This window comes from Anopheles moucheti, chromosome 3 (assembly GCF_943734755.1).
Source record: "Anopheles moucheti chromosome 3, idAnoMoucSN_F20_07, whole genome shotgun sequence".
Taxonomy (NCBI): Eukaryota; Metazoa; Arthropoda; class Insecta; order Diptera; family Culicidae; genus Anopheles; species Anopheles moucheti.
This window is the reverse complement of record NC_069141.1, coordinates 47860525-47882520: the sequence shown is the minus strand read 5'-3', so window position 1 is coordinate 47882520 and position 21996 is coordinate 47860525. Positions and strand designations below refer to the sequence as shown.

At 42.3% G+C, this 21996-nt stretch overlaps 6 protein-coding genes across 11 annotated transcripts in view; 3 read left to right on the top strand and 3 right to left on the bottom strand.

The window, feature by feature from the left end:
- The window catches only part of LOC128303457 (calcium-binding protein E63-1), a 68693-nt gene extending 60751 nt beyond the window's left edge, over positions 1 to 7942 (bottom strand). For 2 of the 5 annotated variants that reach the window (XM_053040415.1, XM_053040412.1), the window contains exons 1-3: positions 2031 to 2102; positions 625 to 657; positions 378 to 423 (exon numbers count right to left, since the gene is read on the bottom strand). In XM_053040415.1, coding sequence (XP_052896375.1) covers positions 378 to 423; positions 625 to 657; positions 2031 to 2066 — 115 coding nt within the window. In that variant the 5' untranslated portion in view covers positions 2067 to 2102. Of the gene's footprint in view, positions 1 to 377; positions 424 to 624; positions 658 to 2030; positions 2103 to 5503; positions 5818 to 7611 lie in introns of those variants that run through there. The other 3 variants (XM_053040414.1, XM_053040413.1, XM_053040416.1) reach the window with 3 other exon arrangements.
- A 4671-nt stretch (positions 7943 to 12613) lies between these two features.
- On the top strand, positions 12614 to 13414 carry LOC128304496 (transmembrane protein 267). The gene is made up of 2 exons (XM_053041689.1): positions 12614 to 12978; positions 13048 to 13414. The coding sequence occupies exons 1-2, from the start codon at positions 12694 to 12696 to the stop codon at positions 13384 to 13386; spliced, it is 624 nt and encodes a 207-aa protein (XP_052897649.1). The 5' UTR covers positions 12614 to 12693; the 3' UTR covers positions 13387 to 13414.
- Positions 13415 to 13852: 438 nt separating this feature from the next.
- Positions 13853 to 15159, top strand: LOC128302190 (transmembrane protein 50A). Its single transcript, XM_053038949.1, has 3 exons — positions 13853 to 14124; positions 14210 to 14341; positions 14426 to 15159. Exons 1-3 carry the CDS (start codon positions 14035 to 14037, stop codon positions 14684 to 14686), a joined length of 483 nt encoding a protein of 160 aa, XP_052894909.1. The 5' UTR covers positions 13853 to 14034; the 3' UTR covers positions 14687 to 15159.
- LOC128302189 (chitooligosaccharidolytic beta-N-acetylglucosaminidase) lies at positions 15143 to 18303 on the bottom strand. The gene is made up of 3 exons (XM_053038947.1): positions 17843 to 18303; positions 17498 to 17598; positions 15143 to 17082 (listed from the first exon to the last, which is right to left on the bottom strand). The coding sequence occupies exons 2-3, from the start codon at positions 17569 to 17571 to the stop codon at positions 15333 to 15335; spliced, it is 1824 nt and encodes a 607-aa protein (XP_052894907.1). The 5' UTR covers positions 17572 to 17598; positions 17843 to 18303; the 3' UTR covers positions 15143 to 15332.
- Positions 18304 to 18633: 330 nt separating this feature from the next.
- On the top strand, positions 18634 to 20029 carry LOC128303549 (general transcription factor IIE subunit 2). Of its 2 annotated transcripts, XM_053040533.1 has the most exons (4): positions 18634 to 18808; positions 18891 to 18989; positions 19067 to 19229; positions 19309 to 20029. In XM_053040533.1, exons 1-4 carry the CDS (start codon positions 18747 to 18749, stop codon positions 19870 to 19872), a joined length of 888 nt encoding a protein of 295 aa, XP_052896493.1. In that variant the 5' UTR covers positions 18634 to 18746; the 3' UTR covers positions 19873 to 20029. The 2 variants fall into 2 exon arrangements, with proteins under 2 accessions (XP_052896493.1, XP_052896494.1); XM_053040534.1 differs by lacking the exon at positions 18634 to 18808 and having other exon boundaries at positions 18913 to 18989; positions 19051 to 19229.
- A 551-nt stretch (positions 20030 to 20580) lies between these two features.
- LOC128304507 (clavesin-2-like) lies at positions 20581 to 21668 on the bottom strand. Its single transcript, XM_053041700.1, has 2 exons — positions 20952 to 21668; positions 20581 to 20887 (listed from the first exon to the last, which is right to left on the bottom strand). The coding sequence occupies exons 1-2, from the start codon at positions 21666 to 21668 to the stop codon at positions 20639 to 20641; spliced, it is 966 nt and encodes a 321-aa protein (XP_052897660.1). The 3' UTR covers positions 20581 to 20638.
- Between the last annotated feature and the right edge of the window lie 328 nt (positions 21669 to 21996).

Sequence of the window (21996 nt, the reverse complement as noted above, 5' to 3'; positions counted from 1 at the left end):
TACCAACAGCGCAGCACACGTGTTTACCTCGCAGCTTAAAACTAAGCAACCTTTACATTTGATACATTTTAACGTTTAGTGTTATTGTGGTTGCATGATGGTGCATCAAACAATAAATATAATGACAGAAATAACAACTGAAAGCACATAAACGACCTTTCCCGCCGCTTGTAATGATGATGATGATGATGATGTTGTGAGCACGTCGGCGACACCCAGCAGTGTGTCTCGCCGATTGGATGACACCGGGTGCCATTAGCACGAAATGTGGTTCACGTTCGCGTTCGATACACGGCGGAGACGACTTGAAATCGATCCAACTCGGTGATCCAATCGATAGTGGTAGCTTTTTTTTTGCTCGTTTTCATTGTACTTACCCTTGATTTCCTCCTCGGTGAAAGTTTTCCCTTTGGCAACTGAGCTCTGGGTGCGACGGGGTAGAAAAGGAAAAGAACACGAAAAGGATAAGTTAGCGCTAGTAAGGTAAAGGAAGTAAATCAACCTTTCAACTACATTGTTGCCGGTAAGGTGATGCACTCCTTGAGATGGAGGATGTATCACAAGCGAAAGGTTAATAAAAGAAGCGAGCGGCGTATACATGACAGTAATGTAGAGACTACTTACTTTACGCCGTCCTATAAGTGCAGCTCCCAGCATCTGTAAGGGGATGAAGACACAAAAGAATCGAGTTAAAATGTAGCTCATAGTAGTATGGAAAACTCTAATATACGCCTGCACCGTGCAATGTTATACACTTTTGCGATATTCTAGCAGCGCGTCGCTGTTTGTGAAACCATGTCTCACTTTCGCACCAGTTTAGCTAACGGCAACGTAATGAAGCATTATAAACTGACGCTTCATTCGAATGAGGCCAGAGCAATAGTTTAACCGTATTTTATTCTTAACTGACATAATTGGGATGTATTGCTTCGGAACGCGAAGAAAACAGCGCTGGGTATAATTAGTTTACAAAGTTTAATGTGCAACTGGCAAATGGGACGTTTGCCTGCGGTTCGCCAGCCCCTTGACGGCGATGACAACACGATGGAGGCGCCTGGTAGCGTACATGATTCACGAGGCCATTGCCATTTCTGGTTTGTTTCCGGTTTGCACTGTCCATAAACTGAACCGCTTGAGTGGAACCATCGAACAGGGATGGACATACGATAGGGACGTGAAAGAAAGATAAGTGAGGAAATTTACCACCCGCAAATGTTTCACTATGGCACTGCGCGGTAAGGGTTATTTACGACTTCCTTGAACTTAGCGCACTTATACAATTAACCTTCTGTTCGGTTCGGTGTTCGGTGCCAGTTGTGGTGGCCGGCCGTACATCTAACAGGAAAGTAGCTATCGAGAATGACGCTACACTGCATCTAAAATGGTTGGAACGTCGCGATTGTGTACACCTCTGGCTCGAAACCGATAGACAATTGCTATCCCGCTTTAAGCGAATTGCTTCAAGATATCGAACCGTTTCATAAAAGCAGCAGTTGAATCAGCTCCATAAAATGGAGCAAAAAAACTGGCTGAATATTTCCGCAAGTTTTCCCAAGGTTTTTCTCCCCGCTCGCTGCTGCGAAAGTTCTATAGCACGTGATAGCTGCCGGCAGAACATAATTGCACATCGGTAGCTAGTGGTCGGTACTAGTTCGAGTTTCGTCCACTTCGTTGCAGTGCGAACAAAATTTAATTGCAAAGAAACGCTTTCCAAGAACCAAGAAACTTTAACTTTAAAACGATCGCTATGCCCTTTGGTGATTTAACTTGCTCGGAATCGCTATCAACTATTTCTTATAGTACGCTCGTAAAAGTTGTGTCGTTTTAAACAGAAAAAATAGAGTTGTTTATAAAGAAAGAATATCAATGAAGTGTTTTATCGACTTTCTATCTGCTTGGACCACATTTTTAATTGTTGTTTAAAACGTTGAATCACATTCTTGTGCTTGTGCATACGCAGATAAAAATAACTCAATGGTACATTGTTTGTTGAATCACACCAACCTATGAATGTGCATACGGTCTCTCACCTTTGCGGCGTCTTCTATCTCACTAAAATCACTCATGATTTCCCGCGGTTCAAACCGAGAAAAAAATCTGTTCAAAAATTTATTCACCAATTAACACACGCGAAAATTCGAAATAACACCACACAAAACACTCCTGTACGGTATTTAACCGGACCCAGACGAACGAAGACTTCAAACAGCGAATGATCGTTAACCAATTATCCGTACAAACGATAGTGGAAACCAACAACAACTGCAACGGCAACACAAAACAAAACGGAAAAGAAACCAAGAAAATGGCAACACTTCACACTGGCACACGATCGCCCGATCAAGCCTGCACGTAAGGAGACACTGTTTTGTGACACGGGGCCCAGCCCACGCCGCCCATCAACCGGCTACAGTTGTCGGTGCATTCGGTTGCATACCCCCGTCCCCCCTCTCCCATCCTCGCCAACGGATCTCTTCGGATGGAAAACAGATTCATAACCCATCCCGAGTGCGGTCGATACCGGCCGCACGGAACCGTTACGAAGCGTTACAGTAAGTGATGCCGGCACTTTACCCGTTTCAACACGATTTTGGTCCTTCTGGCCCTGCCCAAAAATAGCGACCCACTCAAGCGAGAAGAAGTGTCGCTGACTGTCGTGGAGGGCGTTTTTTTATGGTGCGGACTGTGCGCTGAGTAAAGGTGGGTCACACATTTGGGGGTTGCGTGTGTCTTATTCTATTTTTTTGCTCTTCTCACCAATTGAGAGTGAAATTGAAACGCTCTTACCGGGAGTTGTGAACAGTAATAGCTACTTTATGGTGTCACTTATTGCATGTGACTGATCACTGGTTTTTGATTTAATTAATTCAACATTATTTTATCCTTTTCCTTTTGTATGCGTCGAAAATATTTATAAAAAAAAAACAGATATTTAAACACGTTAGGTATGAATATAAAATTGCAACTACTTGTAGCGCCGAAACCGGTGGCTAAACCCGCTGATGATGTTATTTTTGAACGCTCCTTAGAACCGCAACATGGTGGCGAATGCAATCGCAACCATTGCATTTGCACTTGTTGCAACTGCACAGCTGTAGTGGCGTGCGATCAAAAAGAGCGATCAAGTTCGAGGAAGTAAGGCAACGCAGCTCAACTAGCCGGTCGCTACCTCATATCGTATACACGAACTAATTTCCTTTCTCATTCTAATACATTCACACAAGTGGCGTAAAGCAGCCCGTATCGGGTAGGTGGGTGGAAGCGATGTAAACTATGCTGCTAATAATAGTAGGTCGCGGGTATCTTTAGCTCTCTCGTTAGCCGCGTGCGCCATATACTCCCTTTCCCGTAGAAGCGCGGTTGTTATTGTTTACAGCTGATCGTCCTGAGCGAGTGTATCACGCGGTTTTTCCGACCTCTCGTAAGTGGTGAAGAACCACTTTTGACTTTTAGTTTTTATCGCTCGCTTTCTCATACACATACTTTTTGTTCTATTTTTCAATTGTTCTTTGTAGCATCGGTGGGCAGGAGTGAATCGAATCAGTTCCTGTTCATGCGACACAAAATTCCTTCTTTTGTTTATTTCGCAGTGGCTTAATAAAATCGACTGTGCGGTGGGTGATGAAAACAAGGTGAAGAACGAATAAAAGGGGTTTACTTTTGCGCATTATCGTTCGTAAATTGTGAGCATAATTGCATTAATTTTTAACAGCATAATTTAATTAATGTCTCCCAAATTTTAATCTTTTAATACGACCGTAAACAATAATATATAAAAAATAAATATACATGTAATACAAATACAAAAAAAAATAAATAAAAAATAATTCTCTAAAACAATATACATAACATATGCATATACATAATAAATGTGCATAAAACAAAACATCTCTTTAAAAAGGGCCACAATTCTTCAAATGTCTCAGGCATCAGGCATCCAGAATCAATGTCACTCCATAACCGCTTAAATGAAAATGAAATCAATCCTCACATTTTGCGACGGCAACGGAACATGAAAAACTAAATTCCTTTCGATCATACCTACATGCACACTGTCACATTAAAGCGCCAGATGGAGCAGATGTTCGGTAAAGGCAAAAGAGCAAAACTATAAATCTCATCAAATATTCGATCCGCGAAGCAAACGGAGGTACAGCACGGAGGTATCAACAGCTGGGCGCTCGTAGGACAGTTGAGTGAACGATCAATTAGATTTTCCCGTGATCGAAATATCACATAGTGTGTCCCGAATGTCATTAAGAAACATTGCTCTATTCACGACGTTCACATACACATTTGTTTTGTATGATTTCACACAACGTATTAAGTGGAAGTGCCAACAAAAAATAATATAACAAATAAATAAACAGCACTATATACTATGCATGGTATGCTACTGTTGTAAGAAAAACTCTACCTTAATTTGACTGTAGAATCCACTCATTCGTATCGATCACGATGAATTACAAAAACAAAAAAACAAATAAAATCCCTCTCCTTTTCTTGTATTATGCACCCTTCACATTAACATGGATACGCCACTTTCACTTTGTACAATATTTGCACCGTAAAGAAGTTAATACGAGTTAGATCGTTACAAACATCATGTCGCTTTTTTCTTTCCTTGCACCCTTTTTTCCTCTACGGCAAATCACTCGGAACGTTTTCCACGACCTACAACACCTGTGCGGTAGTTAAACTATGTCTAAGCGCACGCAAAATGTCACTTCAAACTAACACGATCGCGCACGCGCCCTACACCGATACTAACAGCCGTCCTGCTAGGTAGGCACATAGAAGATCTCCGGTTCGAAAGATGGACGGTGGTGGATCGATCAATATAGAGCAACTTTTGTTTTGACTGCACACTTAACACGGTTTGCTCGTCTTCCAAACGACAGTTACTGTTTCAAACTCAATCACGCCTCGTTAAGACGTTTACCACCGTACGATTCAAGGCTTTGCGTCGCACTGTTTCGAACGGTCTACGCTCAGCGAGCCTTCCAAGTACACGACGATGCACGAATTTTTACGCATGAAGCTTCTCGCCAACGGTTTAGCTATTCAGCGATTCTTCGCAACCCCCTAACAAAGCAGTACCTGCTGCCAACCGGCTGCCCGCTAGAATACGACGGGTGGTTTTATTTTTCGACTTTCACCACCACTTTGATACGATGCAGACGCGAGGTTATCTTTGCTTGTTTCAACTTTCGCCCAGACGCCACAAATTTCACGCAATCAAACAGTCGGTGTCGCGGATCGCTTTCATCGCGTCTGTCACCGGGCAGCCGAAACGACAGGACGGTTGTTTCAGCCGGTGCAGATAAAACGCACCGGTGAGTATATGATCACACGATCACTGGCAAACAAGTGAACGGCGCCCCGTTTTGAATCGGGGTGTGCTGGCACGCGTATCGCTACCAATACCGATTATGGTTCAAACGGCTTCTGCGTCGCGTATCACTCGTCAGAGAACTGACATTTTTCCGATTTCCCTACCTACCTTGACTGGGCCGGGACAGGGTCCGGATTTCCCGAGATACCGCGTCAAGTTTTCCCGCGGGATGCTGGGAGGGCGCGACTACTGCACGCACACGAGCGCACCGTCGGTTCGATACGCCTCGGGCCAGATCCCGTTCTCCGCCCTTGCCGTTTAGATCACCATTGGACTGACCTTCTAAGAATAGCCCAAAAAGTATAACCGAACGCCCGAAAGAGATGCGGACGGTTCGGATGCTTCCTAAATGTGTTTGCCCGCCAGCAGGATCGGTGTTTGTCACTCAAACTAATGTCCAAGTACAGGTGTTATGTGATTATCTACGTGAGCGTGTGTATGTGTGGAAAAGACAAAGTGAGATTAGTATGCTTCCGTTGCCGCTGCCGGTCGTTACTGGTCGATGTGACACAACTGTAACACAACGCACGACTGCTAAATCAGCAGTTTGCCCTGTTACTCTTTGAACCTTTCGTTTTATGTTGTGAAAAGAAATAATTCATTAAAAAAACATTTAAAAACACACACACATCCTTATTCCACCTGTTCTACAAGCGAATTTTTCACTGCAAGGTGTTATCAAACTTTAATAAAATAAATTAGAGAAGGAATTGTACATTGTTGATCCCCTATACCATTTTCCAACACACTTTATATTCTCACCTACATGACGCACAGTTTGGTTTGTACAAATTTAATATTGGGCAATTCTTGACCAGTATCTCTAAAACAGCGTGTGTCCGGCAAACGAAACGTTTTTTTCTTTCGTTCACAAACTCGTCAAAAATTATGTCAACCTCATCGTTTAGCCGGTAAACGTTCATTTCCGCCGTCGTTCGCTTTCCCCATGGACAACCTCGGATGTGCTTGACGAGAACGAGAGTAACGAAACGTTAGAGTACATCAGCTCTGCAATGTGACATCCGCTGTGGAATGTTTGCCTTTGAAGTTGTTGAGACGAGCTATATTTTCCTCACACTTTTCGCGCACTCACTGCCAACAGTTGACTCATGGATGATAGAAGCTGTGGCTTTCACGTGCAGAATGTAGTTTCACGAAATTTGGTAGTGAAATAATGATTTTACATTGCAATTGAAGTGCTGTTGTTTTATCGCTTACACGCTTATTAGAGTTAAGGGTTACGTTTTTATGCAAAGGTATTATTTTTTTTTTCAGGAAGACCTGAAACTTTGCTACTAAAGTAAACCGTCTCATAAAAAGTACCAGATTTGACGAGTTTTGCACAAAATAAGTAAATCTGAATTATGCATAATTACTTCTGTCAACGAGTAACATCTGGCGTAAAGAGCAATTCAGTTCCTGTATTCGATGCATTGGAGATGCTTTGGTCTAATATGGAATATTCCGGAGCTGGTCAGTTAGTTCCACACCAGTTAGTGAACTTGTGATGTTAGTCAACAGTTTAGGATGGAGAATTGAAATCAACAACATTTAAAAGCTGCTAACGAAGCACAAGGAAGACCAATCCCCCAATGAACTTATGGACTTATAGACTCACGTCAATGACAAAATTTGTTACATCTACAGCACAAGACAAAACAAAATGATCTCTCCTAACTTTCTAAGGGTATTGAAAGTATGAGATGTTGTGAAATAACAAGTGAATAACGTTTTTTTTTAAATAAATACTTTTCTCATTTTCATTCAGTATTGAAACAACGACAATTCAGTTGATCATTCGACTATTTGACCTCCTCCTCCTCCTTATTTTGTCTTCTTATTTTGTAAACTACATGATGTAGCAGATGTTATGTTGAATGCATATCGCTAGATCTCGATGAAAAATATTTGAAAATAAAGGTACAACTTTAATGCATTACTATGAAGAAGTTGTAAAATATTTGTAAAATGCACTCCACATCGACACTTTGTATTCACACGATTTGCACGTTTCCAAGTCTCGTTACAATACAGGTGTAATACGAAAGGTTCAATTTACAATTCATGTTTGCTTCATAGTTGTTAGATACATTTCATCGACCTTTTGAACTGTGACGTGTTAACAGGAACACCCAACAGCATTTGACAGAAAATTGTTTCAACACTTTAAAAGCGTATGAAGCGTATGAGCTGCATTGTTATAGTAAGTATATTACTTCATTCGGTGTACTGCTCCCTTGATGCGCCGTACTGAAAAATGATGTTTTATATCCTTGGTAGAAAGTAGTTTCACAAACACCAATGAATTACGCAATTCTCCTACGACAGTCAGATATCAATTGCACGATCACGGAACGATCCTTTCTTACGCTTCCCGAACAATTCGCGATCGATATAACTCCCGTGGCACGGTGAACAATAATGAAGCCATCCACACGATCGGGTGTCTTCGAAACCGTGCGAATCGGGCCGGGAAATTGGTTCCAATTCACAAAACCACCGCGAAACCATCAGCATCGAACTTGGTGGCCACTCAACAGCAACGGTTCGAATGTGTGCTGTGGTCGGTTCGTAACGGGTGCTCGCGCATCGTTATTGAACATTTCCCAAACGTGAGAAAATCAGTTTTGAAGTGTTTGATGGCCACAAAACATTTTTTTTTGTTTCTCTCTCTCTCACACACACACACACTCGACAGAGCCCTTTGCCGGTAATCAGTTTGCGTGCTGGCAGACGGATGTTGACAGTTAAACACGGAGGAAGCTTGCGATTGGAAAACAAATACACCCCTCAAAGCAGAGCGTGGCTGACATTCGAGTGCCATTTTGCGCCGCGACATCCGTAACAAAGTGCAAAAAAGGGAAAACAAGGAATTGCTGTGAGGAAATGTGTGATTATTTGTACCTGAGGCTTTTCAGTAACATGACAGCGAAGATAAAACGAGCCAAGCCATAAAGGTGGATACGGCACGGAAAGGTGATGAAGCTCGTGACAATATGGCACCGTCACCAAACGCTGTCACTGTACTTTCTTGTTGTTTTTGAATTTGGTAAAAAATAAAGGAGTAAATAAAAAACCATAATACGGACACACGTACAGCTAACCACTCGAGTCGCATGACAAGCAAATTTGTACTACTCACCACATTAGCGAACAAATGTCGGTCAGCTTCGGCGTCTTGCTGTGTACAGGGATGCCGATCACCTCACGCAAACATTTCAGCTTCCCTGCATGGCAACAATACTTTTCTTCGTAGCGAAAACAAAAGTGGCGCCAACAATTGCCATCGTCGCTACGATCACGAGAAAATGCAAAAAAAAACGAATCTGACGAGGCCCAACATACCGAAAATGCTTGGTTTATTTTCTGTTACTTCAAAGGGCGTCAAGGAAGTTGATCGATCTCACTCTCGAAGGGACTACGAAAACGAACAATGATCAGTAAGTGTAATGAAAGCGATTGTTTGGTTGTACTTTTTTGGTCGACGATCAAACGTTTCCTAGCAATCGATGCCAACTACAAGATGTACCAGAAAATACCATACAGGACATGCTTGGATGGTCTATTTTAATTATTTTCTGGTATAATTGAGTGCATGCGGTATAATTCAACAAAAAGGTATCTTGGCATGATCTTAACCTGGTTCGATTGGCTTAACCGACTCAACATGAACTTCCTTTCGTTGCGTTTGTTTCGGGATTGACTTGGGCAAAACTGCTTCCAGCATCCTGTCTCGTAGAGAACCTACGCATACCAGCTGGTTAAAGTGCCGTCGAAAGCTAAGACAGAAGAACAAACCAGTCGTCCGTAACATGGAGAACTGACAATTTTTCCCTCAGTCCAATTTAGTCCATCCAACCCTTCCGCCAAAAGTTTTGGGGTTTTTTTCCTCGCGTACGTATTGAATCTATGATGGAGCTTACAATATCTTTTGATACAACACTGCCAACAGCACAGCGAACTAGGTTGCTAGATAAACTATAAATATATTTATAAATATAAATAAAATATATTAAAAAAAAATATATTTTATATACAATACAATATATTTTAAGTACGCTTGGTTACATAATAGTGGAGTGGAAGTGGGTACGTAAGGATACAGTCATATAAGACTTTACAAAATGGGCGTTGGGAATGTCTTATAGGAGAAGTGTGTTATCGTCGCAGTTGTCGATTTGTTCGCAAGAATTGTTCTACCTACGCTTGAAATAGCATCTTGAAGAGCAGCTCACATGTGCCTTCAGAGCCAACCAAGTTAAACGTTTAAAAAAGTCAAAACTATTGTACTAGCTGTCATGTTTTAGCTCACGGATAATCCGTTCGCCGGTGAATCAGGCCCCGGATATTCGACGTTCTACTGTACTATCAATTGAAGGCAGAGCCGGGCGGGTCGGAGGTGTATTAGTAGCGGAGCCGGTCTTCACACGAACGGACCGAACCAATCCTCTGTACGCAGGACTGAGTATCCAGCTACGGGTAAATAAAATCACAGAAAGCCAGAAATGGTAGGCCTTAGACCTCTTGAGATTGTTGTGCCGATGAAGAGAAAGAAAGATACATCGAATTTCTTTTTAACGAAGTACTACTTACATATTACTAACCGGCCCGGTAAATGATAGTGGCCTCTATGATTAAACCTCTTGACGTTGTGGTGTCATCATAGAAGAAATACAATAATTTCCCTAGTTACGTGAATAACGTGTGATAAAGAAATTCTTGCAACACACAAATTCTCGCGTAAGTCAAATTCCCTTCATAACCTCGTTCTTATTTTGTATTAAGAGATCGAATGGAATGCAAATTTAACCATCTGATCAAATTAACCTACCATGGCTACCTTTTTAACGGAATAAAATAGAATTATTTATAATTCGCTTCAAAAAGGCAAATGTGAAGCGATGCAGCCATATCCACGGTACATAAAATTTACTATACAATTATAATAAGTTTCGGCTGGGATGTAATTCATTACCTTCTACGATTTTTATGACATACATAATTAGGATAGGGCAGAAATTTAGGTCACAACATAGTTCAAAATATGCTGATCCGTTTCTTAACTCTCTCTCTCTATCTCTCTCTCTCTTTCTCTTGCTCTCTCTCTCTCTCTCTCTCTCTCTCGCTCTCGCTCTCTCACTCTCACTCTTTTTCTCTTTATCTTTCTCTTTGCTCTCTTTTCAGCATAGTTTTCCGTGCTTCGTTCTCTTGTTCCAAAAGGACTTCACGAACTGGGTCGCTCGGTGTCATTCTCATGCCATGACCAGCCCACCGGAGTTTGACGAGTACGTTGCACGACAGTGGATTCGTCCTACAGCTTATAGAGCTCGTCATTGCAGCGGCTCCTCCATTGTCCTTGCACACATAACCGAAAATCTCTCTGAGCATCTTCCATTCCAAAACGGATAAAAGGGTTATACTAGTTTTGGAAAGGGCCATGCCATTAAGGCGTATGTGGATACCGGAACTATGTTAGTTCTGTATAGTCCTACAAACAATAGATTTAGATGGCTTCACATGTTTCGGACATTGCGAAAGTAATTTAAAGCGCATTTAATCATTTTGATTGATTGATGATAGGGTTTATCAAATCTGCTGCTGGGAATAAATGATGTTTTATCAAATGAACAATTTTGAGCTACACAATCTTTAAGTTATGATTTTTATCTGAAGGAAGGACAGACGTCGTGTCTGATATATTACTGCAAAAATTATTATATAATAAAGCTTACTTGTAAACATGGTGCGAAGAATGTAAATGTTAGTTAGTTAATTCGAAGTTAATTAATTCTCAATGTTTTTTCCATTTTTCGCGCACCGTAAACCCAAAACTAATTTCCTCCCGCCAGAGTTGCTAGGTAAAACATTGCACACATGGTATTCATAAATAATTAATTACGCTTTGCCACTTTCTGCTCCACTTTCCTGGATCCTCAGTTGTCTTTGGCATTTTCTCTTTTCACCAAATGGTTCATCTAACCTTTCAACAAACCGTAAATGAAAATGATGTTCCCACCTACCCTTAATTCCGAACAGATTACCTTCACCGTTACCAAACAGGCCATAAGCATAGATTAGTAAGTCGTAGATTGTCGAACACTATTGGAGAGCTAAATAAAACCCGTGTGTTGGGGGTGTAGTACACACTTTCAGTGTGGACCTGTGTCGGCCACTAACGGCTTTGCTCCGAAAAACTCCCGCTAACTTAACACCATCACGACAACGACACCAAAGAAAATTGTCGTCGTAAACAAATATCTTTCGGAATGAATCCAACATCAAGGTTGCTCCATAGCCAAGACCCACAACCAACCGTTCGAGTTCGATGGCAGCGGCAATAGGTGGAATTGATTTCTAACCACTTGCTTTGTTGCAAATAGCCGATCCAATCCAAATAGCCGTGTGTTCGACATTCTGTGACCGAGCTAGAACGGTGCAACATATTAGTAAATTTTGCATGGGACCTACGTGGATCATTGATGAAACTGACGATCGATCATTGCGCCACACAGACCTGTATACGCTTACGCTTTGTGGAGTGGATTCGTTGATTATAGACCCTCGACAAACAGAGGAAAAACGTTTCGAAACGGATTGGTACGGTGCAAACGGATAATAGAGGCAGAGGGTTTATTGCCTCCCTGACCGATCGGGAACTATTTTTAGTTCGTCATCAGCTTGAGACACGATTGCAGCGTGTTTATTTTTGGTTACCTATGAAATGAGGCAAGTGAAGTGAAGGAAAGGGGTTTTTAAAACAACGGATCTCATACAAGCAAACTAACGGTTGAATAAACCGGTATTGAGTTGATAAATATTGGTTCGCATGACTCGAAAGGTTAGCAAAAGAGAAGAAAAGTTTTAAACAAAGGAATCGTACGCTTAACGGCGAATCCTCGAAAAGTAACTGGTGGTTCAGTAAAACACAATTTGAAAATAATTTTGAACGAAAACTTCGATGATAAACGTCCACTGTGATGTGTGACGTTTTTAGTGAAGCGTTTCTGAAGGGATAAAAATATCCATTTTGCACTCTTTGCACTGGTCACTGAAAATATTCTATTCATTGCGCTCCAGTTTCATTAAAGCTTTTAAGGCACAAGTTATTTATCTCAAAGATATTTAACGATTTAAAATGAAATCGCTTCTACAAAACGTCACGTTTCCCTGTCCACCGTTTCAAAGGTGATCGTTTGTTGGTAAACAATTGCAAAAGCGTCGAATCACAGTAGGGACACGCAAGGAGGTTGCAACTTCTTAAATTATTGCATAGTTTTGCAGGAAAACTATTGCTTCAAATGAATTTAAATGCTCTGCTGCTTTTGAAGCATGTGATACTGTGTTGTGTTTGTATTTGCGGTGATAAACTCACGGAGTATGTGCAGTACCCGGCGCTTTTACGGGCTTGCATCGATAACGCCACGCATGCCTTCATCGGATGTATTGCTGCAGAAATCATTCTTCATAGCTTTAAATATCAACTGGCTCGTCACGAATACTATTTGCTGCTTTTTATAGGTATGATAGTCTCGTCGTTTATAGATCTGGACCATTTTATCGAGGCAAGATCGTTTAGTTTACAGGTAAATTAAACTAGGTAATGGGGTCTTCTTATCATGCAAATCTATTAGTCTTATCGATCTTAATTTTAGGATGCTACCCACCTCCGCCGAAGACCATTTCTGCACAATTCTGCCATATGTCTTATAATGTTTATGTTATTAATACTTACCAAGCGCTTTGGAAGCATAAAATGTGGCCTTTTTACCGCTATGGCATTTATCGCCTTTACTACTCATCATTTACGCGATGCAACAAGGCGAGGGATTTGGATAAAGTCACCGTTTCAGGACAGCAGCAGTCCAGCGCTTCCTTACGTAGTGTATCTTGTACTTGTGAATATCATTCCGCATGTGATCAATCATCTATTGCAAACTACGGTCAGCAGTAGCAGCAGTGTGCCAAAGATGAGACTAGTCGAGCTTGTATAAACTAGAGGCAAATAAGAGAAATATGATAATGTACACTCAAATTAAAGTTTTTCTAAATATAAATCTAGTTTAATTCAAGTTCGCGCAATAGCGTATTTGATAAATTACCTGTATAACACTGCATTTTACATAGTATTTTCACTAGAATTGGAATGCACAGTTGCATTCTTCTCTTGCGGTATTTTTCGCTTCTTTTCTCCTCAGAACTATAGCTACTACGCAACAAAACATCGCTGTTTGGTTTTTTGTTCTCCATCCAAGTGTTTATCTGTGAAAATGTTTTAAATCACCTAAAATCTCGGCAGTTTACAAAAAATCTAGATTCCAAAGCAGAATTTTCAATTTCTCCCTGTTTACAATGGGAAAATAAAGCTCTAAACTTGGTCAAATTCGTATACTCACTGACAGCTGTCGTTTGTAATTGGCTTATTTACTTGTCAATAAAGCATAAATCATCAAGGCAGAAAAGAAAGAACGAAAAACACGGAAAACATTACAATTCCTGGAAAGAATTGGTCTGTACGTTCGCTTAATTCGTTTCGTGTCCGGTTTATAGCCAAGTTGCTACAGGTTTTAGCCCGCTGAGGAGAATATTATCGCGCACGACATCTTTGTGAGCAGACGCTAAACAAAACAAAACTCGTCACAATGTCGATAATGGAACGTTTTCGGCAGTCCTACTGGTTCGAAAGTCTCCCACGGAGAACGATCCTTGCGACGGTGGTAGCATCCCTGCTTGTAAGTATTTGTTGTTGTGAAGCACACTCATTCCTGATAATTTGATTAATACTAACACCGCTGGTACTATCCTCCCGACAAACAGTTCTTCTCCGGATGGTGGATCATCATCGATACCGCTTCTGTGTATCCAAAATCGTTCAACTTTTCTTACTACATCTGCGGTATTCTAGCAACAATAGGCTTCATCATGGTGAATGCTATATCCAACGACATGGTACGTGATCGGAGAGCTCGTAATGCATACGAACAATTATGTGATGATGTATGTTTCTCTTCTTTCTTTAACTTCGCTCGTTAGCTACATGCCGAAGCGGCTTACACTGGTGGCGTACTGAATGGTAGTGGCATTAAAGTGTTTCTTTTTGCTGGATTTGTGCTTGGCTTTACCTCGATCATTGCTGCCATCTGGATCATGATTGCCGAGTTCGCGGTCAACGAATCACGGACCGACAAGTATCCGGGATATGCACTGCTAATGCACAATATTTTCATTTTCCTGTCCACCCTAATTTTCAAGTTTGGTCCACCACCGGAGAACGAATATCTGAACGGCTACTAGAACGGCTGAATGATCTGACCGCTCGTAGTGCGGTATTCGTAATTCATCATCCCATCAACGACTGGGTAAACCGTACTTTAATTAATGCTCCTTAATCCTCCGCATTGGTCGGCATAATTTTAAGGTGATTTTCGACCGAGTTTTCGAATTCCAACTATTTCGGCCGCATACTTTCTGTTTCTCAATTGTGACACGTTAAGACAAGAACCGATGATTTGATTACGTTTTAAACCCTTTTCTTGATAAGCATGGCCTCGAATGTCTTATCTGAAGAAAGCAATCGTTCGAATGCGGCTGCTGGTATGAATGATCCCGACTGCATTAGAGCTGCAAGGGAAGATTGCACCACAAAAACAAAATTAATGTGCAGCTCTTTTATGTAAAAACTATAACCCTGTCCAACAAACTAACCTACCCGAACAAATAAGTGTAAACAATAAACGTGTATCATTTATTTATATATATACTCAAATCATCCGTTCGTTTTTATTAACAAATTTAATCGAAAATAACAAATTAACAGCGATTAAAGTCTATGGAAGCTGAATTTCGAATGTGTAAGGAAAGATACACTTGTTTCTGTCGCTTTGCTCTGGTCTTGCTCTGATTCTGCTCTAACCCTAGTATTTCGTTCATCAAGCTTTTCTTATGAACGTCCACCATCGCCACCAATCGGACAGTTGCCTTCATTCTGTAGGCACCATTTTGGCTGAATACTGTTTGCCGCAATTCCCTCCTCGATCAATCGTTCGCGATGCAGAAGCATGCGTGATTCCGCCATTTGCCAGCTGGATCGTGGATTACTCCAGACTCGCTCTGCGTGAGCACTTAGCCTTGGCCAAAGACGATTATCCAACGTGTGGCTGTCCGATTGCTCCGTCCAGAGGGCAGCTTCTGCACCGAGTATCTGCTGTGCGTAAGGTCCTCCAATGGCCATCAGATCGTTGTTGTACACCTTCTGCCAGCCGATGTACGGGGCACACCAATTGCTACCGTCCGTTACCCACCCGGCAAAACCACAGTCGAGGTAGAGTGCGTCATAGTTCGACATGATCAGCCGGTAACCTTTCTCTAGGAGATTGTGTACTTTGCTATCGTTGCCCATAGTCCACACTTGTATGATGTAACGATCCTTGTTTAGATACTGCTCTAGGTAGGGTGATTCAGTGAGCTTGCTCGTCCACATGATGATCGGTCTCTTATCACCTACGGGTAACGTTTTGTCCAATCGGTTCAACGCCTCCGTTTGGAAGTAATTCCACAGCTTCATAAAATCTGCCTGCTGTAAGCCCCATTCTTGCTCATTCATCCAGCTCTGTATGCGTGTGGTAGCGTTCCAGCAACGAATCGACACCTCATCACCTCCCATGTGGAAAATGTCCGAACGGTTAAACATGGTGTTCATCTCTCGGTACACATCCTCCAGGATATCGTAAAGAGCGTCCTGGGTCGGATCCAGCTGACCGCACGGTGGCTCAACGCAGTAGTTCTCCCACGGTTGATAGTTGAAGCATGCCGTCACACCGAGCTTCTCCCAACCCTCACCCACGTGCGCCGGTGCGTCCAGCTCCGGTATAACACGGATACCGCGCTCGAGCGCATACTGCACCAGTTGTCGCACGTCTTCTGCCGTGTATACCTCGCGCCTATTGTAGGCTCCGTAGGTGTGTAAGGTAGGACGTGATGTAATGACTAGTGGGAAGCTTTGTGTATCCGTTATATGCCAGTGGAACACGTTCAGCTTAACCATGGCCATACCATCGATTGTTCGGCGGAGCGATTCCAGGTCGATAAAATTCCGTGATGTGTCGAGCGCCAGTCCACGATGAGGATATGCCGGAGCATCGGATACGGCCACCGTTACAACCATCTGCAGCTCGTTTCGAATATCATCGTACAGCACAAATTGCGACAATGTTTCCAGCCCGTGTCTTGCTCCGAAGAATGTTTTTGCTACTACGGTAGCAAGCAGCTCACCATTCGTGCCGGCGCCAACCGTTAGGCGGTAGCTTTCGTCAGTTTTGTAATTAAGCGTGAGTGATTCATCTTCCACATTAATTTTAACGCGCACCGCTTTTCCACCACTTTTAGGGGTATTTTTTTGTGTTCTCGCCTTCAACTGCTTTAGGAATCGTTCCTTGTTTGCCTCCCAAAGACTTACCAGGTTGTGGAAATTTTCATTCCACTCAAACCACACCTGGTCCGGATCGATGTGCGCTAGATCGTTGCCTACTTGTAAATCGCCGGTTGGCTGGGGCCACAGTAGTCCCGCACCTGAACCACAGAACAGACGACATGCTGGAAGACTGATCGCTTTCTCGGTTGGAAAGGACGATTCTGATATTGCCTTTTTAACGCATCGATCGTTCACACACTGATAGCCCCAAACGGCTTGACTGTGAAGGACAAGAAGGAAAAAAAAACAGCAATCAAATGACACGAGTATGACGCACTAAACGTATTTCACATCTTTGCCCATTATACCTTCCCCGGTTGATATCTTGTTTCGGTAATGCAAGCGAAACGGCTACAAAGATAGCAACTCCTATTAATACCGTGCCAATCACAAAGCATTTCTGTGTAAAATTCATGTCTGCTTCACGATGTCAAAATAGTGAGACTGCCGTGTACTGATAGCAGTTCACAATACTATCTGCTTTTCAAGTGACTTCAACGGACTCGGCGGTGGAAGTGGTTGTAGTGAGTATTTGCTTATAATCCTTTTAATTGTATTATAGCACAACGTTACCAACACGGAAAGTCGCGACAAAGAGTGGAACTCTACATACTATCAACCCATTATTGACTTACCCCTGCGAATAGACCGTTTGGGAGCAGCAAAATAGTCCAATCAACACGATCGCAATGAATCGCAACGGATTCATTGTGCTTCCCTTGATGTACTGAACCAGCTGAAAGGAATGCAAACCAGATGATATAATTAACTATCTAGTTCTCGTGGTCGACTTTTGGTTGTAATCGATAGGGAAGCTATTCGAATACTAATATGCAGTACATTGGTAGTAGCCTTGAGCAATGTACATCAATCTTGTAAAGGGCGGAACTATTACAAACGCTTTCACTTCTCGATCACTCCCTCCTATAACTGTTCGAATGAATCGGTAGACTTTGGAGGTGCGTTGTTGGTTAACGAACCTTAAACGGTGTGCGCTTGGAAAGTACTATGTGCTTCGCTTGCGCCGTATGCTGTTGATTCCGGACGCTGTTGGCGAATGATGTGGGAGTCAATCTGGGGAACTGATTTTTATTGGGACCGGCTTCTTTTTACCGGCCGTAGCATCCCTTCTTCCTCGATTTGATGTCGTTCCAGATCTTTGTTCGATGGTGTTGTCGCAGATTTTATTTTCACTGCCGATTACGTACCCGCAGCAAAACCGGTTCTGTCCCGGCAAGCTACGGTTAATGTCCTGATTATTTTATTTCTTCTCCATCTTCTTTTGGAGTTGGTTGTGGCACTTGAGACAAAATTTGACGCTGACCGAAGGAATCAGATGGGAAGCAGGAAACGGAGTAAAAAAAAAACACAACTTTACAAAATAAACAACGCCAGCTGCGTACTCACGCAATGCGGTGTTTTCATGGGGGCATGACTTTATGCAAACAATGAGATTGTTTGTGAAGGTTAGAAGAGAGTGTGAGCGCACAAAAAAGAGAAAGAGCTGTGCTGTGTTTGGACCGTAAATTTGTTTTACATTTTCATAGCCACAGCCAACCAATACTTTAAACCGGTTTAAATTCTTTAAATGCCTTTTTAAACATTGCACGAAGTAAATTACACAAAAAAGCAAACATGAATGAATTTGTTTCCGATTTATGTTTTATGCTGCGAGAGCGATTGCGAGAGCGAATGTTTTTCGAACGAGCAACTGACAGCCAACCAGCTGTCGCTTTTTGACAGCTTAAGTTATGCACTTTGTTTACGTTTGCACTGCGAGGAGTCACTAGCTGAAGAAAACACCATTTTAATAGCGAAATATACTAGATACTTGTTTTAAATATTGTTGATTTTACTGTTGGAAGTGCAGAACACCGTGTCAAGATGGATCCTGCCCTTTTACGCGAACGAGAAGCCTTTAAACGGCGGGCGATGGCAACGCCAACGTAAGTTCCTATTGTTTTGCTACGGTGGCTTACGCGACTGCATGCTCATGTACCTAATTAATGGTGATGCTAATATTTCCAGCGTTGAGAAGAAGGCAAAAACTGAAAGCTCGTTTACGGCACCGAAGGACATGAAAAAACCTAGGCCAGCCAGTGCTGCACCGAAAATCGATGCTACCAAGTATGCTCGGAATGGAAGATGGAATTGAGACAACATAGCAACATTGTGAACTAACGGAAAGGCTTCCTATTTTTCAGCTATAAAACTATGACCGGAAGTTCCCAGTATCGGTTCGGTGTACTGGCAAAGATTGTAAAACATATGCGTACCCGCCACCAGGAAGGAGATGATCATCCTTTAACGTTGGACGAAATTCTTGATGAAACAAACCAACTAGATATCGGATCCTCTGTGAAAACGGTAAGTAAGCAACAAACGTCATAAAAAAAATTTCTTTGTATTGAAAATCTAATGCATTTTCTGTTGCTTTGCGATCTAGTGGTTGCAAGGAGAAGCACTGCGCAACAATCCCAAAATCGAATTAACCCCAGACGGGCGATATTTGTTTAAATCGGTATTTAAAATCAAAGATGGCAAAACTCTAATGCGCTTGTTGAAACAGCATGATCTCAAAGGGCTGGGAGGGGTGTTACTGGATGATGTGCAGGAATCGTTGCCTCACTGCGATAAAGTGTTGAAAAACAGAGCATCGGAAATTATCTTCATTACGCGGCCAAACGATAAAAAGAAAATTCTGTTCTACAATGACCGGACGGCGAACTTCCAGGTGGATGAAGACTTTCAGAAGTTGTGGCGTGCTGTCACGGTGGACGCTATGGATGATGCGAAGATAGACGAGTATCTAGAGAAACAGGGCATCCGATCGATGCAAGACCATGGCCCGAAGAAACCATTGCTGCCAAAACGTAAAAAGCTGGCCAACAAGAAGCGTCAGTTTAAGAAACCTCGAGACAATGAGCATTTGGCCGATGTGCTCGAAACGTACGAGGATAATACACTCACGCAGTCGAATGCTGTACAGGAAATTAAGCAAAATAACTGATCGGTACCATCGCACTGGCATCTTGAAGTTTGGTTGAATTGGCACATTTGTGGTAACAGAGTGCGAAATACTTTTATGACCTAGAGGACGAGTATATGAATTCCAATTTTGTATTGAAGCTAATCACTCTAAAAAAAATAAAAAAAGATATAAATTTTGCAACACATTTTTTATTGCTATACTTTTTTTAATTACCTGTTTGTTGGAGGGCGGTTCGATGGTATATTGGTAGCGACATCGACCTTCACACGACAAAATTGGTACAAAATTCAAATCCCCTATTTGCACGACTATCCAGCTATGGGTAAATAAAGTTAAAGGAAGACCTCAACTAGAATGGAAGGCCTCAGATTGTTCGAGGTTGTTGTGCCAATTGAGAAGAACAAAGAAGATTTACCTGTTTTGAATGTAGTGTTTAAGCTATCTAAACACTACTTGACAATAAAATGGGATTATGTTCTACCATTTGAGTATCAGCATGAAAAACAAACAATTACAAGATGCATCTGAGTTGTACTAATTCTGAATTACCTTCATTACATGGGTTAACAAAACCTGTTTACATAACGCCTCTACCCGCCTGTCCTTGGAACGCACGAGTGCATGGTGCGTGGTCTTACTGTTACGGGTCAACAACAAATCAAGTTAAGAAGTTTCTAGGCTAAACTGATATATTTCTATGCCAAATCCATTACAAACCCGCCCCGTTGGAAAATTACCTTCATAATACCCCTTTTGATTGAATGCGATACATATTAAAATGTGCTTAATCTACATCCAATTTTCGGAAACTACCGATAATTTCTGTATCGGTGGGATTACGATTTTTTAACGTTGCACTTCGCTTCTCATCCACCTTCATGTCGTCTAATGCTAGAATAACATTCCTGTAATGTTCCAGCGTTGTTTTAAGTTGCCGCTTCAGGTCCTCTGCCTCCTGTTTGCCGCCGTATTCCTTTGGCAACAGCGAAATAAGGTTGGTTTTGGTGACAAACTCGTCCAACGACCGATAACACTGTAGGAATTGGAACTTATAACCATTTGCTTATGCGATATCTTCGTGAAACCATTTCGCTTACCTTGAGACGACTTCGCAACTTCTCGCTGCAGCAGCTCATAATCCATTCGCCTACGGTTGCTCCGAACAGTGGTAAATTAACCACGTGTACCTCCTTCACGCGAATGGGAAACGCCTTCGTCACACATTCGATGTAGTTCTTAATGTCCGTCAATGACCACTGGGCAAACGCTCGCATTGGAATGTTGGTATCGTCGAAGATGCATACAATGCCGGCTATCTGGTTCAGCTCGTCAGCAAAGATGCTCTCAAACACCATCGTGAAAAAACGGATCTGTTCGGTCACGCCGAATCTGTCGATGTCCAGATTAGCGTATCGAACGAGATACACAATGCGGCCCAATTCATCACGGCCAAGCGGTACCACAAACTCACTGTCGATCATAACATTTACCCATGGTTCCGCTGTATCTACTTTACTGTACCAAGCCGGGAACCGTTGCCGTGCCAGAAGGTAACGTTCCAACGTTTCACAGGCGGCCATGTGGGAAAATTTGCGCACACGCAGGAAGCGCAACAGGAAGTTGGCATCAGTACGACATGTCTGAATGGCTGGATTCTTAGCAATCCACTCACGCATCTGCTGTAAGGCTTGTTCGACGAACGTTTGATCCTCACGCAACTCTTCTAGGGCAATTTGACGGTGCAGTACTGAGCTTACGGGTTGATACGAATCGTACTTTTCTGGACACTTGTCCACCTTCTGTGTGGTCGCCATGTTCTAGCACGAGTTAGCCCTGTGAGCAGGATGAGAATTATACTGCAACCTATCGCTGAGAACGTCGAACGGAAACTGATACGAAAGAGCCGGAGCTCGGTACACGGCCACACATTGGCATTGTGTAACTGGATTCAGTAACGCTGGCCTTCATAAGTTTGATCTACGTCTACCGTGAGCGTGCGACGAGCGCAAAACGATGCGTCACAAAGCTTCACTAGAGGAGGTGTGGAATGCAATTAAATGCAGTTGAATGTGCAAGCTGAAAACAAGATTACGACGGGACAATTGATGTGTAAGTTTAATGCGCGCTCAAAACAACTGTCAG